The following is a 20,721-nucleotide window of genomic DNA, read 5'->3' on the forward strand; positions in this document are numbered from 1 at the left end:
CTGGAATTTGTTTCTGACCTAAGAACTGCTGCTGGCCCATAAGATGTTATTGGCATTTTTATCGCATTTACCATCATGGCGAAAGTCCAAGGCACCTGTCTGCAGTGGCGTCGCTAGGGGGGTGCGGGCCACACCTGTTGACGCATCGGAGGGGGTGACGCACCCTGGCGGGTGACGCACTAAAATCGTGGCATTAAGAGCTACCCCATCATGCCATACACTGTTGGATGCCGAATGTCCAGCAGAATGCAATGCAAAAAACCCGAATGAACTTTCCTTTAAAAGTTATGGCCAAAAAACCAGAAGGAAAAAATGCATGGATCCCTATGGAAAGTGAAACCGAGCCGTATCGCATGCTTACTCATGAGTAGGCATACTTGCCATAGTCCATCAGAAAGGGCAGGCTGAGAGGAATCCAACAAAACCTGAATGGTCCCAACCCAATGAATGCAGCCCCCCAAAAACACTCAAGAATGTCCCTCCCTCCCAGCTGCAAGTCTGAGCCTGAAACAAAGTCACGTGGCTGCGTTTACTCTCAAGTAGGCAAATTTGCCTTAGTCCGTTGGAAAGGACAGGCTGAGAGGACTCCAAGGACATCAGAATGGTCCTGATCCAATCAGTGCAGCCCCCAAAAACACAAAAGAAGGAGGTCTCTCCCTCCCAGCTGCGAGTCTATTGAGCCCCTATGGAAAGCGAAGCAGCCTCACGATTGCGTTTACTCACGAGTAGGCAGACGTGCCTTGGCTGGTGGTCAGGCCAGGCAAAGGGGAATGTGAGGACACCAGAATGGTCCTGATCCGAAGGAGCTGAAGCACAACAAATGCTCCAGAAGGCAGCCTCCCCCCCCCCCCACTAAAAAGGACAAAAAAAGAGGCTTGAACTGATAAGGGAAAGTTTTCTATTTTACACTTGCAAAGCCAGGAGGGTCTTTATCTTGATATGCCTGAAATAGAAGAACTTTAAACGGGGCACCGGGGAGGACTGAAAATCTCACTGATTCTTTGGGGGGGGGGGGTTATTGCAGGCAGACTACAGAATAAGCTCCATTGACCACTATGGGACTTACTTCTGAGTAGACATGCATCGGTTTGAGCTCACAGGCTGCAATCCTACCCACACTTCCCTGATAGTAAGCCCCATTGACCACATTAGGACTTACTTCAGAGTAGATTCACTTGGTGGAACAGGACTGGCTTCCCCTTATTTAATTATTTCTTTTATTTTAATTTAATTATTTATAATTATTTATTTTAATTTGCTTGATGATGTCACTTCTGGCCATGGCGTCACTTCCAATGGGTCCTGCACAGACTGTCATTCTAAAAAGTGGGGCCCAGTGCTAAAAGTTTGAGAACTGCTGCAATAAGGTGTTAGCAAGTTGACACGGGGTGTGTGCGTGTGAGACTCTACAAGTTTTCAAAATCACTACGATCAGAATTTGGAGGACTAATACCATCATGTTATATATCAACCAATGCGTAATTTCATGCAGAATGCAATGAAACAAACCACATTGAAATATCTGTGTTCTAACAAAAGGTACAGCCAAAAAACCAGTGGGGGCGGGGTGATGGCACATCACCACGCCCACCACCTAGGGTGTTGCCCCGCCCACTGCATGGGGTGACGCACAGGCCTCCCACACCAAGTGGTGCGAATCCTAGTGATGCCACTTCCTGTCTGATGTCACCTTTTTCTCTTAGTGGGGCAGATGCCACAGTATTTCAAGGTCATCGTTTATACAACGTGCAAAAGCTTTGTAGACAGACTCCTATGGTATCCTTGCAGACAGGTGCCTCAGATCTATACAGCTTTCACATTGCTAAGAAGACTCCTTTTTTCTGTTCAAACCAGACCATCCTCATAGTAAACCCACTTTGGTAAAAACTTTCATTGCATAATTATAGCTGCTTGAATCCAACCAGTTCTGTAACTTTTATTGTAAAATTACAGGCAGCCTATGAGAATGGTTTCTGTCTTCCAGATGTTCTTTTTGCTCAGATACGGGCAATGTATCAACGTATAACCACTGGAGTCTATTGTTAGCTTCACAAAGATCAATAATAGAGTTACTGCTTCAAAGTGGTGGACAACAGGAGTTAGCACTTATTTTCACAGCCCATCCGGTTCAATTTCCATGCATTCCAAAACAAGCAAGCATGATGTGTTTAATGGGCATTACTGTGATTCATTTTTGAACACCCATTCGCCACTCATTTGTTTGTGCCCCAGAACAACATGGGTATTTAAGATGGCACATTGCAGCTCCTGCTGTAACCAGCATAAACCGTGGTTAAAAAACCAACCACGTGGTAACTCTAAGATTTTAAAAATTATTGTTACATTACATTATCATATTATCTTAAAGCAAAAAAACGAATTGTGGAGACGGGGTGGAATAGTTTCAAAAAGGAGTTGGGTCCCTCCAAATGGACCACAAAACAAACAGAATTGAACCCAAATAATCCCAAAGTGAATCCAAATGATCCAATGAGGTTTCAAAATGAAAAGAGAGAAAATTCTATGTATATCCCCAGCGGACCACAGAAGTTCTGCTGATTGACACAACCTTCTGGTTACCCTTGTTCCCCACTCCTCCTTTTCCTCTGTTGGTTCCCCTTAACTCAAATTTTAGAATGTCAACGCTCAAAGCAAGGGTTTTTCTTAGTACTGTGCTCACTGATGGCGCCAAGTTAATAAATCAAGGGTCCAATCCTACCCAATTTTCCAGCACAAATACAGCTGCAACGCAGCCCCAAGGTAACAAACATTCCTTATCTTGATGAGGCCTCTGTGACTGCTTCCCATCACAGGGTGCAGTGCGTGCCCCATGGTGCAGCTGCATCAGCACTGGAAAGTTGGATAGGATTGGGCCCTAAATCAACAAAATCATGCTATAAGCTGCCAGCACAAACTCAAACTGTTGAGCACAAACTCAGATGCAACGTTTACTTCATCATGTTAGTCTTAGGCAAATTTGTCCACATGCAATTGCAGCTTTGGTAGGAGGCATGGGTTATGTTGGGCAAACAGCACAGGAGCAAAGGGTTAGATCAGCTCCCTTCTGTACTATGTTCCTATTCCAGGTGTTCTCACATGGTGCATCACAATTACTTAAGGTATCGCAGCACACTCACAGGGGCACCACGGGATGTCCCACGGGACACCACGGGATGCCCATGGTCTCCTACCTGTTCCCCTGGGTACCATCATCTTGAAGCTTGCGAGATTTCATGAGATCAAGATGGTGGTGCCCACATCTCATTAGACTTGCACGCTACCATCTTGGATCTCACAAAATCTCATGACACACCCTGCTCAGCCAGGCTGTAGGGACATTGTGACCCAATACAAATCATACACATATCCCAAGCTGCTAGTAGTTGGCAACCTTCAGTCTCAAAAGACTATGGTATCGCGCTCTGAATGGTGGTTCTGGAACAGCGTCTAGTATGGATGAAAAGGCCAATTCAGGAGTGACAATCCCTTCCACACTGGGAGCAAGTGCAGTCTGTCCCCAGTCTGTCTCCCTGGCTATGGGCCTTCCTTCTTTGCCTCTTTGCCTCAGTCTGTTGGCCAAGTGTCTTTTCAAACTGGAAGAGGCCATGCTGCACAGCCTGCCTCCAAGTGGATCGCTTAGAGGCCAGGGTTTCCCACTTGTTGAGGTCCACTCCTAAGGCCTTCAGATCCCTCTTGCAGATGTCCTTGTATCGCAGCCATGGTCTACCTGTAGGACACTTTCCCTGCACAAGTTCTCCATAGAGGAGATCCAAGCTGCTAGTTTGATCCAAGTGCAAGTGTGAATCTAGCAGCACACTGCTCTGAGTCTCTTGTAATAAAAATTATGTTACTGCCACACTAAAGCCTCTGAAGCAGGGGACAATTCACAGTGAATGAAGTTTATTTCAAGATATTTCAAGAATGTGTGGTGCACTCACATGTTTTTGCCAGCCTAGCTGGAGAGGAATACAGGAACATGTGCCATTTTCCCCAAACTTTCTCATATAATAACTATAATCATGCCCTGGGGACTACTACTTTTCTCTGCCCACAAAGCTGTTATTTGATGGCACGAAGAAGCTTTTCGGACAGGAAATGGAAGCCTCCGGCATTCTTTTGACAGTGCCTATTATGGTATGGCACATCGGACAAAGCAGAAAGCAAGCACACCAGATGTTTATCTAGATTCTGAAATAGGCTTCTTATAAATAGGCTCAACCAAACAAGCCACTACAAGCCCACAGCGCCACTGTCACAAGTCTTGCGTGTTCTGGATTGCCTTGGTCCATTGAGACAGAGTACCTGTGCAACACCAGTCAAATCGTTTTGAAGTCTGCCTCAAGAGGAGCCCGAGAAAAGGAAAGCAACGCTTGAGGTCCCGGAAGCCCCTGAGAGCCGTTCTGTACACTTCGCTACCGCAAGATAAGATTTGTTCCAGCTTCGGAATCTCTCTCTCGACCGATGACTTCAGCCAAAGTCGGATGAGAGGAAAGAAAACAGAGCCCCAAGATCACAAAGGGCACTGATTAGCTGCTGTTGCAGCCCAGGAGAACAGTGTGTGTAAACATGACTGAAGCCTTTATCTTTTGTATGAGGGAATGGATATCAGGAGCAGGAATAAGGACAGGATGATCTAGTCCACAGACTCTGAAAGTGATACCGCAGAACCGCTAATGCCCTCATTTCTTATGTACTACATTCATAATGCATTCATTTCTTTTATCCTCTTATTGCCAAACACGACAAAAATGTAGAAAACCTGTCTGACCAGAGGTGATGGTGAGGGTGATTAAGGAGTGCACAGTAAAGGCTCCAGCATGCTACTTTTAACTCTCTGGGAAAGAAAAAGGCAACACACCAGCCTGATTGTGTGCGGCGGTGAAAGGCGGCCCCTTCTGGCTGGGAAGGAGGACTCTCTCATCAGCAGTGTCCTGCTTGTTAATTAGAAACTCATACTGAATCATCTGGCTCAGGGGTGTCAAACATAAGGCCCTGGGGCCGGATGTGGCCCGTGGAAGCTTTTTATCTGGCCCTCAGGCTCTCAGCTGCTGAGCAGTGCTGAGGTGTTACTGCTGAAAGGGAAACCCACATGAAAATTGGGCTCTCCCATATCTTGAAATATGATCCAGATTTGCATATTTTCTCTTCTGTCATTTGCAGCTAATGAGTTCCTAAGTGAATAAAACTGCTTATTTTTGGTTATAAGAACATAAGAACAGCCCCACTGGATCAGGCCATAGGCCCATCTAGTCCAGCTTCCTGTATCTCACAGCGGCCCACCAAATGCCCCAGGGAGCACACCAGATAACAAGAGACCTCATCCTGGTGCCCTCCCCTGCATCTGGCATTCTGATATAACCCATTTCTAAAATCAGGAGGTTGTACACACACATCATGGCTTGTAACCCGTAATGGATTTTGTGAGAGTGTAAAGAGCATCTCCCTATCCACTCTGTCCATCCCCTCTGTCCATCCACTCTGTCCAACCCCTGCATAATTTTGTATGTCTCAATCATGTCCCCCCTCAGGCGTCTCTTTTCTAGGCTGAAGAGGCCCAAACGCCTTAGCCTTTCCTCATAAGGAAGGTGCCCCAGCCCCGTAATCATCTTAGTCACTCTCTTTTGCACCTTTTCCATTTCCACTATGTCTTTTTTGAGATGCGGCGACCAGAACTGGACACAGTACTCTAGGTGTGGCCTTACCATAGATTTGTACAACGGCATTATAATATTAGCCGACCTGCTTAATAACATCACTTCCTGCCTAATGCCATCACTTCCGGCCCGTAGCAGGCATAATGAATGCTATTCTGTCCTTGGTATGAAACAAGTTTGACACCCCTAATCTAGCTTAATTACTACATGTATTAATTATCTATCTAACTTAATTATAACACAACACACAACTCATACACTTTCATGATCTTTGGATTGCTGGGAAGATTTCTCCTGCAGAAAACCTTAAAAAGTGGTCCTACACTGAGAAAAATCCAAGGTTGGGTATTTATAGGTTGAAAGTGGGCTCCTGCATATCCCTCATCTCCTGTCACATGCTCCATCCAAAACTGGAGGCTCCAACCTTCATGCTTCTTCCAGTTGAGGATCAGATCATGTCCACAAGGAGCAGGACCTTTTTAGTTATGGCACCAGCTTTGTAGAATTCCTTCCACATGTCCCAACACTCTTCTTCAAGACCTAGGTAAGGGCTAGCTTTTCAGGAAAGTCAATGAGGCAATTTTGTTTTCCTGTCCTGTTGCTTATTTTATTTTATATCTCAAAATTGAGTAACACTATAGGCTTTTGTTTATATGGTTTGTTTAGGTTAAGTTACTGCCTTTTTTATAACTTATCTATGCCATTTTAGTTTAGTTTCAATTGGATTTTTTTTTTTTAAATAAATAAATGCAAAATAAAATACACACAAACTTGTTAGGAGAGACTTTGGAGACCAGACGTGATGTGTTCAGAACACAAAGTGCATTCCTAAAAATGGTGGACCACAGGACCAGTCCATCCATGAGACTGGCTGAAGTGGTTGCCTTCGGCAGCAGCCTGGAAGGGGGCACCCACTTCCACCGATCCTATGCACCTGCACCACTCCTCCTCTCTTCCCACATCCTCGTTCGAAAGAGGGGGTTGGAGCAGAAGAGGGTGTTCTAGCCCACCCTTTCCTCTTCCCCACCCTTCCTCTTCTTGTCTATGCTGCTATTCCTTTCCAATGCAGGGAGTAGGAGGACCAAAGGCTGGCACATTGCCAGGTAAGGGGTGGCAAGATTTGGCATGCCACCTCAGTGTCAGGAGGTCTTGGGTCAACACTGGTGAACTGGCTATGTACAAAAGGGAAAACCTTGATTTCAGTGTATCACCATCTCTATTATTTCTTACCGTTTTCTTGCATTCCAGGTAGAAGAACAGGTGGGCACACACTGGGGACACTTCCTGTTCGGAAAAAAAAAATATGAAGTTTGAGGTAGGGTCATAAACTCAGGTGTTCGACAACAACATAAATGAACTCAAGGTCCTTTATTTATAACAGATTTCAGGAGCGATGCGTCCCATCCATTTAAACATTCCACAAATCTCTTCACAAATGAAAATATTTATAATCTATTTTTATACTGCCTCCAGCATTTTTTTAGCAGTCGTCATTGACAAGATTCGACTTGGTGAGCTGAGGCCTCCGATAGGCTGCTCTGGAGTAATGGTGTGTGAGAGAACAGTCCTTCCTTTCAGCAGTGAAATGGAGTTGGGGACCAGCAGTTCTGCCCTACCCATGTCAATGGACTCCTGAGAAATGATAAACGTCTATGCATGAACCAGCTCTCCACTGAACCACGCTACTTCCTTGGCGCTGTGGAATCTCCAAGGGATGGGGATCAGGGGTTTGGCACTGGTCAAGGCCTCATGCCCATCAGAAGTCCTATGTGGTTGGTATGTGATCTGAACCCTCAGAGCTGGTTGCAGAACCCAATGCACCATCGGGGGTAGACAGGAGGCATCATGGGTTGCCTACTGCAAGATTTTTGCCTCAAGACCCACAGTAACCTGGTGGTGGAACTAGCCACTCCTTTTTCCTCCTTCCTTTGCCATTTCCCCACACTGTGAGGTCCTCAAGTCTGGGACCTGGTGCATCTCCTTGATTTGCTGATGTTACCACCATGTACATGGATAGAATTCTATAAAGGTAAATGCATGCATAAATAAAAGCATTTCTTTCAGATATTGCTTGAGAAAAAGAGGCAGGATTTCTCATGCTCTTCCATTTGCTTTTAAGTAAAGCAGGGGTGTCCAAAGTTTTTGGCAGGAGGGCCACATTGTCTCTCTGACACTGTGTTGGGGGCCGGGGGGGAAAAGAATTAATTTACACTTAAAATTTGAATAAATTTACATATGCTTACATAAATGAATATATTAAAGATGAACTTATATGGATGAATGAAGGTCTTGCAATAGCTCAAGGCCTATAAAAGGCCTTGCACAAAGCAAGGCTGGCCTTTCCTTTGCTGCCACTGCTGCATCACAGATGTGAAACAGCAAGCAGTGGAGGGAGCCCTCATCCCACAGCTCGTGCGAAAGGTCAAACAGTTGGCTGTCATGCTGAGAGCAGTTGCATCGGGCCAGTGTGGGCTCCAACAAATCTCCGGAGGGCCAGAGGCTCACTGGAGACTGGGAGTTCCCTGAGGGCTGCATTGAGAGGCCTCGAGGGCCGCAAGTGGCCCCAGGGATGGGGTTTGGGCACCCCTGAAGTAAAGCTTAGAAACTCCACCCATGCACATAGGATAACACTGTGCTTAACTACTTATACAGAAGAAAGTTTTGTTATGCAAAAAGTTTAACGGTGAGCAAGAAGATGAAGGCAACATAAACGGCATTTGCACTGAAGCATGGGTGCCTACTATAAGAAACACCATCTAAAGGCAAGAGGTGACCCAACTTATAAAAAGAAGGCCAAAAGTTCAAGTTTGACTAGGAATTTGGCTAGGAACATTTAAAGTGTTTTAAATTCCAGGTGGCAGATGTCCTTGAGTCTTTAAGTCAGAGCTATTCAAATTGAGGTGGGCACAACACCCCAGCTTGAAGGCCCTGGCCACTTTCCCCTTAAGAGGCGGGGCAGGGGGAAGCAGCACACAACCCCCAGGATATCATTGCTAAGGGGGCTGTAGGGACTGGCATGTACTGGCATATACTGGCAGTCCCTGCAGCAGCCTCCTGGGGTGCAGAGAGCCCTACAAAACCCTCCACAGGGCTCCCCAAAGCTTAAAAAGTGAAAGCACAGCGATCACGCTCCACCTCCGCAAAACCGGAAGTGAAGTGCTTTTTAAACCTCGGGGAGCCCTGCAGACAGTCGCACAGAGCTCCCCACACCCTCAGGAGGCTGCTGTAGGGACTAGTGAGTACACGCCAGTCCCTGCAGCCCCCTTAGCGACGCAATCCTGGGGATCATGTCGCTGCCTTCCCCCCTCCCCTGCAAGGACTTACTGCGGTCCTCAAACTCCCTGAGAGTTTGAGAACCACAGCTTTAAGTTATGAAAGAGAAGCTTAACTGTCCCAGGTTTCAATAATCATTTGCTAACGTGCTTAGTCAATGTGCAATAAATAGTATAAGACAGGAATGGGTAGGATCAGCAGGTAGGCTAACATTTCACATTTGGGGGGATATCCTTAAAGAGCAGCAGAGTGAACACAAAAGTAGTGTCCTAACATCTAGTGGAAGGAGGTTCCCCTGCTTCAGACTTGTCACTGTGAAAACCCTGTTCTGAGCTGTTAGGGTTTCTTCTTCCTATAAGGATGGCACATACAACAAAGCAAACTGACTAAACTCCAGCAGATGAGTGAAGAAAGTCACATAGGGGGAGACAAGGTATGAAAATGCCAGATCATGCAAGCCTCCAGAGCAGGGGTGCCCAAACCCTGGCCCTGGGGCCACATGCCTCTCAATGTGGCCCTCAGGAAGCACCCAGTCGGAACTGCTCGCAGCGTGAGGGCAACTGTTTGACCTCTCACATGAGCTGTGGGATGAGGGCTCCCTCCACTGCTTGCTGTTTCATGTCTGTGATGCAGTAGTAGCGGCAGCAAAGGAAAGGCCAGCCTTGCTTTGTGCAAGACCTTGTATATGAGCTATTGCAAGACCTTCATTCATTCATACAAGTTTGTCTTTAATATATTAACTTATGTAAATTTATTCAAATTTTAATTCTTTTTTCCCCCGGCCCCCGAACACAGTGTCAGAGAGCTGATGCAGCCCTCCTGCCCAAAACTTTGGACACCCCTGCTCCAGAAGAACGCCTGGAAAAAGAACCAGCAAGAAGCTGCTGGCCGGTTGTTGTCATCAGCCCTGGCATAGAGCTGCTTGATAGTTCTGCTGTGCTTTGTCTCTGAACTCATCTGGTTTTGCACTTTTGGTCGTGTTTCCACTGAGGCTGCAAACCACTTTTTCCAACTGTACCAAAAGACTATAGGAGGAGCTTCAACTGACTGGACGCTTTTCCATAGAATATCTGCCCTTCATGCAGAAATCTAGCTGGGAGACAGTTCTGAGCCCAACTTTCTTCCTGATGTGTTACTTTTCAAACATGCACAGTTGAAAACAGGGAAGTTTTCATATATGGGCGCATTCAATAACACTCGTTTCTAGTTCTTTATTACATTGATAATTTGTCTTTCTTTCATCATGGAAATCAAGGCAGCGCACATGAGATTCTCAAGCAGTCATCTATGCAGGTCTAGACCTGCTCCGCTTCAGCAAGATGCTGAATCATGAGTTTGCAAGCCCCCATCCTGAAGTGGTACACCTCAGGCTCAGTAACCACCAGGGGCTGGGTTTGGACTATGTTTTAGTGCCTGAACTGGCCTCACAACATGCATGCTCAAGCTGCACACATGACCTAGCATCTCCCTTCCCTTCTCAGTCACTTCTGCTAATTACACAAGGCTTAAAAGTAGGTTTAGCCACACTCAGAGGGGCAGTGCAGACAAACCATCAATTCCCCACATGTTTAGGTGTGGTCTGAGGGAAGAGTTAAGGAGGAACAAAAGTAGTCTCATTCTGGATGGGAGCTGGAATGCCAGGCTGATAAGCTGCTGCTATCTATTCTAGAAGGATGAAATCACTGCTGAGTTGATGAGACACCAGAATGAGAGAGTGAGGAAGTGTGTGAGAAGGTCGGCTGTCAATGAACAGGGAACAGCCTTGAGGACCTATCCAGCCCTCTTCTGCATTTTCTGGTCTTGCTTGCCTGTCATGGTGCACTTGTTCCTGCTAAAATTTTGCTCTCCAAGCTCTCTGCTCCAACGCCAGCCAACCAACCCTTAACATTTAAATACAAAGTTGTAATCAGAAATAACTCAAATGCTGGCAAACCACCAGACCCGCTACCCACCTGTTTTTTGATACCAGCCAAAGGGATGGATCCTGTCTCCTGTCTCCAAGGATGCACAATTGGAAACCTGCCAGTCACTTTTTAACTTCTCACTGCATGTCTGGATTCCCAAACTGTTCAGTATCAAGCACAAGATCTTGCCACCTGCAGGGAGAACATAAATTATGGCAGTCATCTTCTCTGTAGATCTCTCTAGGTGCTCAATATATGATCATTTGGTGGTACAGTGGGGGTCCCATTTGCTGCCCTAGACTGGGTTTCTGAGAATGCATGGATATAATGTCAAAAATAGATCTTGGAAAAGCTTCTGATATGGTAAGAATTTAGATCTCAGAAGGCAGAAGAGGGCTGTTTCAGGGTGGCTTTGTACTTTGGAAACCTGTAAAGCTTTCTGATGAGTGTAGATACTCCTTCTCTGTGCCAACATTCTGAAAGCAAACATGGTGCAAGGAGACATATTGTTTGGGACGCAGACTAAGGACTCACCAGCTACCCCACATTCAAACTGAAAAGGGTCACATTTTGTATACCTTCAAAGATGTGCAAAAACTTAAGGCCTTTGTAAGAGGCTGATTAGACTGAGTGAAGAAGGATTGAAGGCACATGCAACAACTTTTCCTGCCCCCAAATCCTTGGGGAAGGTGGAGGCAGAGGCAGTGCACTTCTAGAGTTCCAGTGCAGCAGAATCTCTTAGCAGGGACTGACACTACCAGAGTCATAATCTGTAGCTGAAAATTGATGCACTTTCTGTCTTTTCCACCATACAGAAAGGCCATAAGCATGGCTGACCCATCCATGGAGTGAGCAATGTGGCTTGCTACTAGCAACAAGTTGCAAGAAGCAGCAAAGAGATGGGATGCTTTCCATCCCAAGTCTGCCACTGCCTTCCCCCAGCCCACCATGGACATAGCCATTCTGATTCTCTTTTCTGTCCACTCATCTCACTCCTTTTAAATGAAACAGAAAGAGCAAGATACCCTGGGTGTGCTGCCAACACATTCTGCAGTTCCCAATTTGTTTAAAAGGACTGTGCAAGGAAGAAGTGAAGTAAGGGGGTAGGAAAGTGGATTGCCTCTGCACAGCCCCCCCCCAAAAAAACCATATTGAAGCAGTGATCCAGCCACCTACTCTCTTATCTTGCTCCCTCCTTTAAACCAGTGGCCCTCAAACTTTTTAGAACCAGGACCCACTTTTTAGAATGGTAATCCGTCAGGTGACCCATCAGAAGTGATGTCATTCACCGGGAAGTGATGTCATGGCTGGACGTGACATTATCAAGCAGGAAAAATTTTAACACCCCCCATACGACAAAATCAAATCAATTAATTAAGCAAGTAAGGGCGCAGTCCTAACCCCTCATGTCAGTACTTTCCAGCACTGTCATAGCTGTGCCAATGGGACATGTGCTGCATCCTGCAGTTGATTGTCACTCACGGAGGCCTCCTCAAAGTAAGGGAATGTTTGTTCCCTTACCTCAGAGCTGCATTGCCCTTATGTCAGTGCTGGAAAGCTCTGACGTAAAGGTTTAGGATTGTGCCCTAAGTAAATTAAAAGTTTACAATAAAAAGTTTACAATAAAAGTTTACAAAAATAAAATTTAAACTTTGAGTTATCCAAAAGTTTACAATAAAAGTTTACAAAAAATAAAATTAAAAGTTTACAATAACCTTATGTTATTGTAAACTTTAAGTTATCCAAAAGTTTACAATAACTTTATGTTTAAAATTTATTCAAAATAAAGAAGATCCCTCCTAAGCAGTTGCTTAAAAAAATTCCTCAAACATCCCAAAGGGTGTAATCCTATCCACACTTACCCAGGAGTAAGTCCCATTGACTATCATTGTTAAAAACATACATAGTAGCCTGTAAAAGGATATATCTGTAACATTTCCCCAGATGCAGTCACATACCATGGTAACATCAAGTGTAATAGATTAAAAATAAAATGCACATTGAAATGAATGGGGACCCACCTGAAATTGGTTCACAACCCACCCCAGCTCACAGTTTGAGAAACACTGCTTTAAACAAAAACAGGAAGTGCCAAACAGGCTGGATGCCCCGTCAGTCCATTCCATGTTTCCTGTTTTGTTTGACGGTAGGAATTCCTGAGGAAGGCATGAGGGGAGTATGTGGCAGGATCACTGCCTTCCATGAGGTTTTATTTTGTTATTGGGGGGAAGGGGTGCAAAGCCATGACTTTTGTGCCAGCTTTAAGGGCGCATGGACTCAGACCGGGCCTGCCTTTGGGGGGTCCTCTCTCACAGAAATAATGTGAATAGTGTCTGCTTGAGTTGAATAACAACAGTACCTGTTGCTTGGGAAGCATTTATAAATTGAAACCCTGTGCAGCAAGGATCAGCATCACAAAGGCGTTCACAGTCAAAAAACCTGAAAAAAAACACCACATTATATATATATATTTTTAAAAACCTTGGCCGGTTGCACATCTCACTTTTTTCTTATTTAGAAATATGCAACTCATTCCCATGCCTGACAAACATAAATATCTGAATGAGACTAGCTTTCGGAACCACATGCAAGCGACAGAGGCAGGCTGCACTGCAGGCCAAAGGATGTTTACCCACCTGTGGGTGGCACAGTTAATTTGTTTAGCCCCCAGCATGGATGAAAGAGAAGGCAGGCCGGAGCACTACTTCAGCTGAGCAGGCGGAAATGTCATCTAGCCTTGACTGATAGGCATTTTGCCTTTGCTTAAGCTCCACGCCCACGCCCACGCCCACACACACACACACACACACACACACACACACACACAGAGCTTTGAATTCCTTAATATTATTCTCAACTCTTATTACCAAAATATTTAGTAGCTGCTCATAGAGGCTCTCAATGTTCCCATTTAAATGTGTTTATTTAATGCATTTTTATCCCATAAAGGATAAAGGATATTTCTCCAGGTAAGGGCAGGCCACTGACCTACTTACACTTCCATACTGATTAATTGAATATAAAATTGATGTAAGTGTGTGCAGAATACAGTGAAGAGACCCTTCCCTAAATACTATAAAAAGGGGGGGCTGTCTGGGTCTTTCTTTGGAGTTTTGGACCCCAGAATGCTTTTACCATCCAGACTGATGCATTTAACCAACTTTTGAAATACAGTGGACCCTCCTTAACCATCGGTTTGGCCCCCGGAGGATTTGACTCAATGTGGGTGCCAGCCCCACAGCTGGAGGGCCTCAAGGACATCCCAGATGCGACCAGAAGTGCTTTCCAAATGCATTCGGGAGACCTTGAGGCCCAGGGAGTCTGTGCGTGGCCTCCCCAAGCCTCAGAACACTTCCAGTTGCAACTGGGAGGTCCTGGGAGGTTTGACTGCTAATGTGATTATCCACTGAAATCAGTATCTGCCCGGGGCCCTGGAATGGTTCTTCAAGGATACCGAGCAACCACTGTATGCAGGAACCGTTCACTTGGGAATAAACCTTACCTTGTTGGCAACCTTCAGTCTCGAAAGACTCTGGTATCGTGCTCTGAATGGTGGTTCTGGAACAGTGTCTAGTGTGGCTGAAAAGGTCGATTCGGGAGTGACAATCCCTTTCACACTGAGAGCAAGTGCAGTCTGTCCCTGGTCTGTCTCCCTGGCTATGGGCCTTCCTTCTTTGCCTCTTTGCCTCAGTCTGTTGGCCAAGTGTCTCTTCAAACTGGGAAAGGCCATGCTGCACAGCCTGCCTCCAAGCGGGCCGCTCAGAGGCCAGTTCAGTCATAAAGCATACACTTTGCATTGAGAAGCTTCTCAGTCACTGGTGTGAGGACCCAGTCACTCACCATTTACAGTGGTGGTCAGGCCACACTGAATGGCGTGTCATGTTTTGCGACAGCTGTAAAGGTCCCTACACAACTGGACCACTTGGGACAAGGAACCATTCAGTTATCTGATTTTGTCTGTAAACTGCTTTGTGAACATTTTTGCTGAAAAGTGGTATATAAATACTCTTAAGAAGGAGGAGGGGGAGGCCCTAACAGGATTGAACTGTTAAGCTGCTCAGATGAAGACAGAAAGACCCACAGCATATTCTTCAACCTGAACAGGAAGAAATCATACCCGTTTGACACTGTTTTCCCAGACATGTCCATTTTGTTTGTCACAGAGGTTCTTGAAATTTTACGAAAAGGTAAGCGGGTGTAGAAGTTCTTTACGCTCCCTTCTAGAAAGACTGCAAAACCAACAGCAACAACGAGGAATGAAATTTGTGAGGAAAACATTTTAGCACACATTGATTAAAACAGGTACATCCAAAGTTTTTGGCAGGAGGGCCACATCATCTGTCTGACACTATGTCGGGGGCTGGGGAAAAAAGAATTAATTTACATTGAATAAGGGCGCAATCCTAACCCTCTTATGTCAGTGCTTTCCAGCACTGGCATAGCAGTGCCAATGGGACGTGTGCGGCATCCTGCAGTTGGGTGTCACTCATGGAGGCCTCCTCAAAGTAAGGGAATGATTGTTCCCTGACCTCAGAGCTGCATTGCCCTTATGTCAGTGCTGGAAAGCACTGACATAAGGGGTTAAGATTACGCCCTACATTTACAAAAATTTACATAAATGAATATATTAGAGATGAAATTTATATGACTGAATGAAGGTCTTAAAATAGCTCAAAGTCTATAAAAGGCCTTGCACAAAGCAAGGTCAGCCTTTTCTTTGCTGCCACTGCTGCATCACAGATGTGAAACAGGAAGCAGTGGAGAGAGCCCTTGGCCTGCAGTTCATACAAGAGGTCAAATAGTTGCCCTCACGCTGAGAGCAGTTGCGTCGGGCCAGTGTGGACTCCAGCAAGTCCTGGAGGGCCAGAAGCTCTTTGGAGACTGGGGGCTCGCCACAGGCCAGATTGGGAGTCCCTGAGGACCACAAATGGCCTCCGGGCCAGGATTTGGGCACCCCTGGATTAAAATATAGCAGGATGATTAAAATACACCAAGATGCAGACAAAGTAAATTTAGGGGACAGACTCAGTCCACAGTTTGCTAGCTGGCCTGGACTGGTTGGCTTTGGCCCCCTTCCTTACAATCTATGATAGAACAAGGAAAGACAATTTCATAATTCTATGAAGAATTCTATGAAGAGATTCCCCACTCTCACCTCATCCCCTCACACTATACAGCAGCAATCTTCAACCAGTGCGCCATGGCACATTGGTGCGCTGCGAAAGGTCCACAGGTATGCCATAAGAACATAAGAACAGCCCCACTGGATCAGGCCACAGGCCCATCTAGTCCAGCTTCCTGTATCTCACAGCGGCCCCACCAAATGCCCCAGGGTGCACACCAGATAACAAGAAACCTCATCCTGGTGTCCTCCCTTGCATCTGGCATTCTGACACAACCCATTTCTAAAATCAGGAGGTTGCGCATACACATCATGGCTTGTAACCCATAATGGATTTTTCCTCCAGAAACTTGTCCAATCCACTTTTAAAGGCGTCCAAGCCAGAAGCCATCACCACATCCTGTGGCAAAGAGTTCCACAGATCAACCTCACGCTGAGTAAAGAAATATTTTCTTTTGTCTGTTCTAATTCTCCCAACACTCAATTTTAGTGGATGTCCCCTGGTTCTGGTGTTATGTGAGAGTGTACAGAGCATCTCCCTATCCACTCTGTCCATCCCCTGCATAATTTTGTATGTCTCAATCACGTCCCCCCTCAGGCGTCTCTTTTCTAGGCTGAGGAGGCCCAAACGCCGTAGCCTTTCCTCATAAGGAAGGTGCCCCAGCCCCATCTTAGTCGATCTCTTTTGCACCTTTTCCATTTCCACTATGTCTTTTTTGAGATGCGGCGACCAGAACTGGACACAATACTCCAGGTGTGGCCTTACCATAGATTTGTACAACGGCATTATAATATTAGCCGTTTTGTTCTCAATACCTTTTCTAATGATCCCAAGCATAGAATTGGCCTTCTTCACTGCCGCCGCACATTGGGTCGACACTTTCATCGACCTGTCCACCACCACCCCAAGATCTCTCTCCTGATCTGTCACAGACAGCTCAGAATCTATCAGCCTATATCTAAAGTTTTGATTTTTTGCCTCAATGTGCATGAGTTTACACTTACTGACATTGAAGCGCATCTGCCATTTTGTTGCCCATTCTGCCAGTCTGGAGAGATCCTTCTGGAGCTCCTCACAATCACTTCTGGTCTTCACCACTCTGAAAAGTTCGGTGTCGTCCGCAAACTTTGCAACCTCACTGCTCAACCCTGTCTCCAGGTCATTTATGAAGAGGTTGAAAAGCACCGGTCCCAGGACAGATCCTTGGGGCACACCGCTTTTCACTTCTCTCCATTGTGAAAATTGCCCATTGACACCCACCCTCTGTTTCCTGGCCTTCAAACAGTTCTCAATCCATGAGAGGACCTGTCCTCTAATTCCCTGACTGTGGAGTTTTTTCAGTAGCCATAGGAGTTTAGGGGAACGTCATTTATTAATAGGGCCATTGGGGGATGTGATTCCCATGCCAGCAACACAGCATGCCATGTCAATTGTAAAAGAACTGATGGTGTGACTTGACAATTTTTACACCTTGTCAATGTGCCGTGAGATGAAAAATGCTGAAAATTGCTGCTATGCAGTTTCCTTGTTATGGTTCATAGAATCAATGACTCCACTGTGACATCCTTCTTAGCACAGCTGAGATGCTGATTTCACCCTGCTGGGTGCAAGACGAGAATGTAGCTGCTTTCTCACCTGTCTTTTGGTACAAAAGGTGTGGCTTCTGAGGTAACACAACAGGGCACTTCTCAGGAACATTGTTGACGATATTGTCACAGACCTGGGCCCCCAGATAGAGGGTGCAGGGGAAGTACGTTGCAATCGTAACATTTGGGATGTCTACCAGCTGACAGAACTCCTCTTCCATACAACCTAGAAAGAATAAGTAATCCTGGCAATCCTTGTCCACACATCCTGTGCTGCCTCCCCACCAGAACTCCCCATCCCCTGATGCCACTGATTCTGGTCAACTCTTTGTCAGAAGCCACTAGGTCTAAACCACAGCTCTTTGTGCAGCTGCCTATACAGGGCAACCCATCATGTCTGGGTAATGGATCACCACCCTGGGTAATAAAGAGTTCACAGGGAATTCCACCAACCCAGGCTGGCTATTGCATATCATCATCAAGAACTATAAAGGTTCCCTGACCAGCACTGGATTTTGCCTGGGCAGTGGTACTTTCTACTGTAGCCAGTTTCAACCACTGTGCCGTGGCATACAGGTGTGCCATGAATAGTCTACAGGTGTGCCACAGGAGTTTGGGGGAGGGTCATTTATTAGTAGGGCCATTGGGGATGTGAGCCCCCCCCCCCAGCAACAGCTTGGCATGCCTTGTCTATTGTCAAAAGAACAGATAGTGTGCCTTGACAATTTTAGCACCTTGTCAGTGTGCCATGAGACAAAAAAGGTTGAAAATCACCATTCTACAGGCTCTTGACGAGTCGATTCTGACCTCCCCGTCTCCAGCTCTGACCCTTTGCTTGCCTCATCCCTTCTTCTACACTGCCAATGGCTCAGCTATGATGCTCTTGCTAATACAGGTCCAGCCTATTTATACACAGATTTTTTATACATGGATTTGACTCAACACGAATGGCCCCTGCAAATGAGAAGGAATGTGCTGATCCCTGGAGAAGGGGAAAAATGCATCCCTTTAAAATCAGTTTTAAAAACTGAACAGTCCTTTAACAACAGCCTCCTTAATGAGAGAGAAAGAGGGCAGCAGGCTAACAATTCATCAATCCTTCTCTCTCCTTCAGACCCCTCCCTTCCCCCAGCGTGAAAGAAAGGGATCATTTTGCATTGGTGAAGGGAGGGGCTGAGTGATGGATTGTCTTCTTAATGACTCTTATCTTTGAGTCAAAATGTCATTAAGGCTGTTTTTCAATCACTGGAGCAAAGAAACTTTGTTTTTTAAATTGATTTGCTATAGTGCGTTTTGTTTTTTTAATCCAGGTGAGTGCTTAGAACCCATTCAAATTAGTCTCAACCTGTACTTCAGGTTCTAACTAGGGCTGAATCAAATTTTGGAGAAGGGCATTCTCAACTTCCCAAGTTTACCAAGCATTCAATTAATGGGAACTTTTTATATGAGGTCAATCGCATGCAGCTTCTGGGTTTTCTCTTCTCTCTTGGTATTCTAACTGGAAAGTTGCAAGCATTCTTCAGGATTAGGGAATGTCTGGATCATTGACTAATTAATGATGCAGTCACATTTCCCCAAGAGCTGAAATGTCTTACGTGCAAGACACCAGAGAAAGGCTTGCTCTGCCGAATATCTGTGTTTGAAGAGCCAGGACTCTTGGGATGGTAAGGAACGGTTTTGGTCAACCCGGATCAGGCTGCTGTCCAACAGGGAGAAGAGTTCCATGGCAGGATCTGATCAATGCAACGTGGAAAAAAATCAGAAGCATTAATGACAGGGTAACAGAGAATGAAATGCCCGAGTCTTTATTCTGGAATGGTTGCCATCCAATCAAAACATGTGTTCAAAATAAGGTTAGTGCTGGTTAATAGTGCAAGGAAGTGACCTGACTGGATTGGAGCAAAATCTGAAATTCATCTATCTATGCAGCAGAATGAGGGTTGAGGTCTGATGATCAAATGGACAGCATCATTTAAGACTTCAGGTGAGTGTTCAGTTATGCTGACAGTGATCTGCAAAGAGAAAAGCAGCATAGCAGACAAACAACTGAACCAGACCCTTTTTCCTCGACCTCCTAATTTTCTGTTAGCAGGGAGCCCTTTTTTGTTTTGATTCAGCAAGTAAGGTAGCTTTCCAGCCTGTAGTCTGAAACTGTGCAATTCAAACACTTCATTCTGCTGCATGTGTAGACCACACCTCTGCAACACAGCAAGACAATCATGTGTTGTCCAATCATATGATGGCATCACAGTGCACACAACCCCCATGATGGACCTCCTCCTATGCAGTGGGCGGGTCAACACCTTCGGCAATGGGCACAGTGATGCACCATCGTCCCACCCCCACTGGTTTTTGGCTATAACTTTTGGTAGTATAAAAATATTTTGACACAGTTTGTTGCATTGCATTTTGAATGAAATTACGCATCAAATGATATATAACATGATGGCATTATTCAAAAATATCAATATTTTAAAAATTTTGGCTAGTATTGGTGTCGCCCTCCCCCCGTGTGTGTCACTCAATGTGGCCCACACCTCCCACACCCCTCTAGCAACACCACTGGCTACATTAACCCATATAGTCTGACACAGTATAAGTTCATAAGTACCAACCATGAGGACAAAGAAAGGAAAGGGGGAGCACATGGATACATGGCACATTCTCAGTCTTTTGGACTGGCGGAAGACAATGTTCAAATTGAGTCCACCTTTACATAGCAGTACCTGGCAGTAGTGGCTCTGTCTGTGTAGGAGCAACAGCGACATTACACACACTGGATCTTATTCGGGTCAGCATATCAGAATCTAGAAGGCAAGCAAGACAAAGCTTAAATATATATTATATTTAACAGAATAGCAATTTTGTTGGCATCCTTCAGCCTTGGAAGACTATGGTATCACGCTCTGAATAGTGTTCTGGAACAGAGTGTCCTCTCCAGTGTGCGAAGCCTGGGTAAAGTAGGTATGGAGGATAGGCTGTTACCCATGCAGCAAATCCCCCTCTCCACGTCGCTGAAATGGTCCAATGGAAAGGCAGAAGCCAATACGGTTGGTTCCAGCAGTATCGCAGGAGTTACCAGAATGTGACTGTGTTCAGCCATGAACTGCCTCAGGGACTCCGGCTCCGGATTTTGCCTCGAGGTTGACTCCTGAAGCCTTTTCCATAACTGGATGTAGCC

At 45.7% G+C, this 20,721-nt stretch overlaps 1 protein-coding gene across 1 annotated transcript in view; it reads right to left on the minus strand.

Annotated features, from left to right (window-relative positions):
• Positions 1–20,721, minus strand: part of TG (thyroglobulin) — a 165,601-nt gene that overhangs the window by 92,050 nt on the left and 52,830 nt on the right. The window contains exons 29-35 of the mRNA XM_066623268.1: positions 20,267–20,347; positions 19,136–19,273; positions 17,590–17,766; positions 14,949–15,060; positions 13,191–13,270; positions 10,880–11,023; positions 6,885–6,938 (exon numbers count right to left, since the gene is read on the minus strand). Coding sequence (XP_066479365.1) covers positions 6,885–6,938; positions 10,880–11,023; positions 13,191–13,270; positions 14,949–15,060; positions 17,590–17,766; positions 19,136–19,273; positions 20,267–20,347 — 786 coding nt within the window. The remainder of the gene's footprint in view (positions 1–6,884; positions 6,939–10,879; positions 11,024–13,190; positions 13,271–14,948; positions 15,061–17,589; positions 17,767–19,135; positions 19,274–20,266; positions 20,348–20,721) is intronic.

This window comes from Tiliqua scincoides, chromosome 4, assembly GCF_035046505.1.
Source record: "Tiliqua scincoides isolate rTilSci1 chromosome 4, rTilSci1.hap2, whole genome shotgun sequence".
Classification (NCBI taxonomy): Eukaryota; Metazoa; Chordata; class Lepidosauria; order Squamata; family Scincidae; genus Tiliqua; species Tiliqua scincoides.